The 6,287-nt window shown below is 39.5% G+C and overlaps 2 protein-coding genes across 2 annotated transcripts in view; both read left to right on the top strand.

Annotated features, from left to right (window-relative positions):
* The window catches only part of LOC123307926 (dynein regulatory complex subunit 7), a 119,793-nt gene that overhangs the window by 12,995 nt on the left and 100,511 nt on the right, over positions 1 to 6,287 (top strand). The gene's annotated exons all lie outside the window — the stretch shown is intronic.
* LOC123307927 (protein distal antenna-like) lies at positions 3,344 to 6,020 on the top strand. The gene has a single exon (XM_044890426.1). The coding sequence runs from the start codon at positions 3,980 to 3,982 to the stop codon at positions 5,459 to 5,461; it is 1,482 nt and encodes a 493-aa protein (XP_044746361.1). The 5' UTR covers positions 3,344 to 3,979; the 3' UTR covers positions 5,462 to 6,020.

Genomic DNA, 6,287 nt, shown 5'->3' with positions numbered 1-6,287 from the left:
CATATTTGAGCAGATTGATAATTTGTATGATTCGCGATGTGATGATGATGTTGAAAGAGATTTGAGTTCAAAAACAAATTAATGAAGCGAACTTTTCAAAATTTTCAAAATTCTCAATTTTTGCTGATATCTCAAAAACGGAGCATCAGAGGAGGAAACAGTTTTCACCATTCCTTGTTTTTTCTAAAGAAGAGCTAGAAAACGTGACATCTGTTTCGATCTAGGTCTTTTTGTTTCAGATCTCACTGGACATTGAATTTGGGACATCCTGTCCATTGTAAAGGGATATCGGAAACTAGAAGAGCTGGAGCAAAACCGAAGGCATATCTCGTTTTCGAGATATTAACCAGATTTTGACGACTTCGAAAAGTTCATATAATTTTTTTATTTTTGGAGTTTGAGATCTGAAACTTGAACCTTCTACAGGCAGTTGCGTAGAATCCATCGGCCTTCTGAAAAATTTTTATTTGGAATCATGAAGCAAAGTTGTATTATCTCCAATACGAATTCTATGAAATATTAAGTTGAATATGGTAATATTCTTTGAATTCTATAGTCTTCTGTGTACGCGTCAAATTCTCTGCTCACCTTTTTGCTCTCGATGAAATCAGACTAGAACTGATGATCTCTCGATCTCAATATGATTAATTAACCTATGTATTTTTGATTTTTTTTCATTTCAAAGATGACTCAAAAATAGTTCGCATTCAAAAAAATACAACTTTGCTACATAATTCGAGGGCCTTGTACAGGGTTGTCTACTGAGGGGATCTCGAGAACTACAGTAGCTAGAAGAAAACGGACGACACATTCTCGAGCTCTTTTTTCATGACTGATCCAAATCTGAAAATAGAATCTGCCTATCATTTTCAGATTTCGAGTTATAAACAAAAATTGATATTTTGACGATTCCGAAAAGTTCTCATAAATTTTTTGTCTTTGAAGTTACAGATCTGAAACTTGCATGAAAGAGTCACTTTCATACGTAGAATTTACTGACACAAGATTTTTTTTATGTTTGCCATTTAAAGAAATGAAAATTCACCTAATGATTCGATATGAAAAAATATTTTGAGCTCATCATTGGATTCTACGTAAAAAGGTGCCTGGGGAAGGTTTAAGTGTCAGATGAGTAACTTCAAAGACAAAAAAGTTATGAGAACTTTACGAAATTGGCAATCTCAAAAACGGAGTATCGAAGGAGGCTGCGGTTTTCACCATTCTTTGTTTCTCCGAAACTCATTTTCGGAGGAATGTGTCATCCGTTTTCTTCTAGCTGCTATAGTTCTCGAGATCATCTCAGTAGACAACGAATTTTACCCACCCTGTACATGGGCCTTAAACCATTTTATTTTCAGTCTCAAAGACTGCGAATTATCTCCAATACGAGTATTTTTAAGACAACATTAAATGAATAAGGAAATAAATAATTGTGAGGCATATTCGCTTAATGAATTTCTCGAATTTTGTGAGCGTTGATTCTATTTTTTTTCTGCATTTGACGTAACCAACCTCATTGTAAATTGTCATTTTCAATAAGTGTTTGAGCGTATAACTTCATTCAAATTTATATTAGCAGTCGGTTGGCCATGAAATAATTTTCTCAAGTTTTTGTAACTATGTAGAACGAAGTAAGGTTGGCACTCATGATATGTCGTTAATGTCATAACGCCGTTGCCACAACTAATATCAATTTTTATTACGAAAATGCCGAAAGTGATTGAAAAAGGAGACAGGGTTTCAGGAAGTGCTATTTAGAATTCAGGTCCGCTCATTCAAATAGTTATACCCTCATATTCTAAAATCCACAATACGTCAGACGGTAGCGAACATATTCAATGTAAGAGAATTTATATAATGTTTCATCTGAATCTAAACGACTTATATTTCAGCTGGATATTTCCACAATCAGAATATCAGAAAGATTGTGAATGAAGAGGATGACAAAGAATTTCCTTCTATTGGGAGACCCAAAAAAGTGGTGGCATTTGAGAATTTTATGTTTGAGTGAATTAATGTGAAAAGTTTACTACAGGATTTTCGATAAATGTCATCGGAGAATAAGTTCCCTAACATGGATTTTTCTATTTTTCATTTGACTTGTCCTATACAATGTAAATGTCTTAAGGTACTAATAAATACTTAATTATTATTATTACATCAACGTATTAGGATGAATAGCCACAAATACGCGCAAGTTGCCCTGTTACTTGTTTATTCATGTGAAATTTTTGTTCAAAGGTGAAGTTCATCTTAACTTGAAACTTCCTTCAATTACTTTTACTTATATTGATGCAAGATGATTTTTGTTGAAGAATTTAACATTCTTGTAATTATCTGTTAATTCATTCGGGAGATACCCATTCCCAACCACTGCATCATATGCATTTCATCTTCGGGTTAATATTTTTGAAATCTACAAATGATGTTAGCCAAAGAAGATAACGAACATTAACTTTCCTCAAGCTAGTGCATAATATGATATTATACTGATCTGTTGTATTTCCCATGCAAATAACTGGATTTGGAATGCCGTCAATCAGTTTCTATAAACTTCAATTATGTTCGTCACATATTTTCCGAAGAGATTCGAAATTGTGATAAAATACGTAATAACAGAAACTTTTACGTAGAACGGGCAACATAGCGTTGATTTAAAACCCAAAAATGTTTTGACAAGCTTCATAACCCCACATTTTCGTACTATACAGAGTGAAATGTGTCAAATTTCCATGGCCAACCGACTGCTAGAATAAAAGTGAATGAAGTATAGTATGATCATTACAAAAAGAATTTTTTTTTCGGACTGCCGGTGGATTTTACCATTGTGTTTAACACTCAATGATTCTACATATAAAAGTGTCTGTAGAATGTTCGAGTTTCAGATCTTTAACTTCAAAGCCAAAAAAGTTACGTGAACTTTAAGAAATCGTCAAAATCTCTGATCTGTTTTTTTCTCTAGCTTTCATATAGTTTCCGCGATTCACTCACCGAAATCGAATTTGTGTAAAATTCGTTTTATGAAAGTAAATAATCGATTGCTTCCTTAACTACCTTCCGAAGAAACCGTTCATATTCAGAAAAGAGGTTAAGCGTCATGCAAATAGCCTCGAACCCGAAATTTCCAAAAACAGGTAGTGCCGTCGACCTTGGTGGGGGTTGCGAATTTCGAAAAGCCACCGTCACCACCCCGGTACTCGTTCAGGTGCCGGCCAATCGCGTCGTCCCAACCTTCCAACCCCCATCCCCACCCCCGTGCGGTACCAATTTCGACGACGTCGTCCGATAAATAGAAGAATTGTTCCTCTTGTCTCTCAGTTCAGTTCAGACTTCGCTCAAGTTGAGCGGTCGCTAAAATAATATCCACACCACCGTCGAAGAGACACCCTAACGTTCCGAAACACGTGAAGTTACCCGTGCGATTTGAGCGGCGTAAACTCGACTTGGCGCAAGTGTTGTGTGTATCCTTCCTGCAAGAGGACCGACCCTCTGGGGGTAAGAGGGTGACAGTCAAGCCGTCGACACGCGGGGACCCGCGAAACTGCCTACTGCCCTGCGCTCAGTTCGCGCTCGTCCGTCGTTGGTATTGATCGTCTGGACAAAGGAACTGACCACCGGTCTCCGAGATCTCGCAAGAAACTACTCGACACCAGTCCGCCGACCTGTACGCTACGGCCCAACGACCGATCCTCGTGAAGAGTGTGTTTGTGTTTGTTTGTGACGAGCCCGCGAAAAACGCGCGCCTGCGTTCGCCACGTTCAAGCTCGATTTCAATCGTCGAAACGAAACTTTCGTTTTGTTTCCATAAACTTTTAGCCCGACTCGGGTCGTTCTTTTTTATTTCATTCTGCGCACGTCGCACTCGTTCGCCATTGGCCGATTGTCACATTGCTACAATCGACACGTGGTGGTGGTGATTCCGACAACTGGAGGATATTTATGTACAGTGCGTTGACCGAGAAGAACAATCATTAACGCGATGGCTTCAAGAGCGAACAAGAGACCGTCTCGCGCCAAGCAGCCGTGGGAGAAGATGACCGCGATACAGCGCGTGATAAACGGCGAGAGCAAAGCTGCGGTCGCGAGGGCCCTGGACGTGCCCGAATCGACTTTACGCGGTTGGTGCAAAAATCAGGAAAAGATAATCGCTTCGGCCGAAGCCGCTAAAGCTGGAGCCGGCAGTCCGGTCTCTGTTACCTCCACGGAAGTATCAGAGGGACGCGAGAAAAGGATCAAACTGGACGACAGTGTACCTCAAAATTTGAGCGTGAGGGCTCCTCCGGTAGCCCCGGAAGCTGCATCCGACATCCCCAGTGCCATAGACTTATCCAGGACCTCGCCGCAGGCCACCAGCAGTCGTACCGATAACGGGATGATGATGAACGCCCAGGACATATCGCAATATTATCAAGCCGCCCGTTTCAGTCAGATGTTCCAGCAGGCTATCCAGGCTCAAGGTATGAGTTTTTTGACCGGGAATAACGGAGGTTCTCTTCTGACCACGGCGCCGAGGCAGCCGGCCAACGGAGTTCCCAATTTACCCAATGATCGACTCCCGCCAGAAGAATCGGTGAGACAGTGGTTGAACGCTTCCAACCCATCGCAAGTGTCCCCGAATAGTTCCAGTGCCACCCTATCAACTCCTCTAAATGGACAACAAACAACCTCTCCAATGGCAGGAATTACTCCGGAACAAAACAATCTGTATCTGGAATGGTACAAGGCCGTGATTTCCAGAGTTGGCATGGCAGCAGCAGCCCCTTTCAACATGCCAATGTCAGCAGCAAATATACCGATCTTGTATAATCAGTTGATGCAAAACAATAACAATGAACGGACATCTGTTTCGTATCCCACCACTCCACGTCAATCGGCAAGCACAAGTACAGCAGCAGTTTCTACTCAACCTCGCGAAGAACCGGCTGTACCTTCGACTAGCTCCAACGATCAGATTCAGACACCTGGTTGCTCGCAATCGACCCAACAAATTTCCTCGACAGTCCGTCAGTGTCCAAGTAAATCAGCTTCCCCGATGATCTCTCCGGTCAGCAGCCGTCAGTCGGCCTCGCCTAGTACCTCCGGAAATTCCACAGTTCCAAGTAGAAGAAACGACTTGGTCTCTCCAGTAACATCCAGCACTTCGTCGACCCTCGATTTGTCGCAAGATGCAGAATCCTCGAAAACGAGATCTAGACCAGTAGCATCACGCAGGAAGACCAAGAACAGCGTCTCACTGGAAACGCTCGTGTCTAACTTGAAAGAAGACGTAGATGATAGCAACCAGAGTGACAGCAACATGGACATAAAAGATTGCATTGAAGTAGCTAAAACTCTGTTAGCTGGTCTCAAACGCAATTCTGCACATCCCGGCATAACCGCATCCCAATTGAAACAGATCCAAACATTGATAACGACAATTTCGACAGCGGAAGAATCTTTCGCTAAAAGGAGGTCCGAATAGGCGACATAGTAAATCTATTGTAAATATGTAAGTATTTGAAAACTGAAGGCTGTTTTTACCAAATTTACATGTTAATTCATAAATTGATAGTTTATGTACAAATTCTAAGATGCTGTATGTTTCCAATTGCAATAACGATGATTTACTATTTTACGACTATGTTATCGATGTAATGTTCGTAACTTTTCTATGTTACCCCACGATTATGACTTGACATTGTTATATCCTAATTTTATTTATCGAAAATGTGATACTATAACTATTAGTTTGAGATTTTGAATTGATCATGTCTCTAGTCATTAACCACTTTTATTTGACATAAACAATATTTGTTACAAGTAGTGCCAAATATTATTTTTGTGCTCAATTTTCCGTACCTTAGAATGTTTAACGAGATCTCATCTCAGAAGTCAACTCTTTCCAGTGTTTATTTATTGCTGAATTATTTCATTATTGTCCTTCATTTATATGATTGAGTACCTTTTATGAAATTCAACAATTTTATACAGGGTGTTGTAAAATATTTTTATACCAAGTAAAATAAATTTCTTTGAATTTACATACATTTTTTAATTTTCATATCCACCTCAAGTTTATCCTCCTATCTTTCCTAACAGTGACAAAGTGAATGGCTTCTATTTATCTACAACTGAACCAAAGTGAAGAATTCGAAGTTCAACTTCAAACCAGCATAAATAGTGTTGAAATAAGTGATGTCATAATATATTCTACTTATTCAAAACCAAATCCTAATATCTTAAAATTTTCAACTACTCAATTATGTTTTCCAGTGAAATACATGAAATTCCACTATGAAAAAAATCTA

Source organism: Coccinella septempunctata, chromosome 2 (genome assembly GCF_907165205.1).
Source record: "Coccinella septempunctata chromosome 2, icCocSept1.1, whole genome shotgun sequence".
NCBI classification, from domain to species: Eukaryota; Metazoa; Arthropoda; class Insecta; order Coleoptera; family Coccinellidae; genus Coccinella; species Coccinella septempunctata.
Note: the sequence above shows the minus strand (reverse complement) of the source record. Positions and strands in the feature narration are given on the sequence as shown.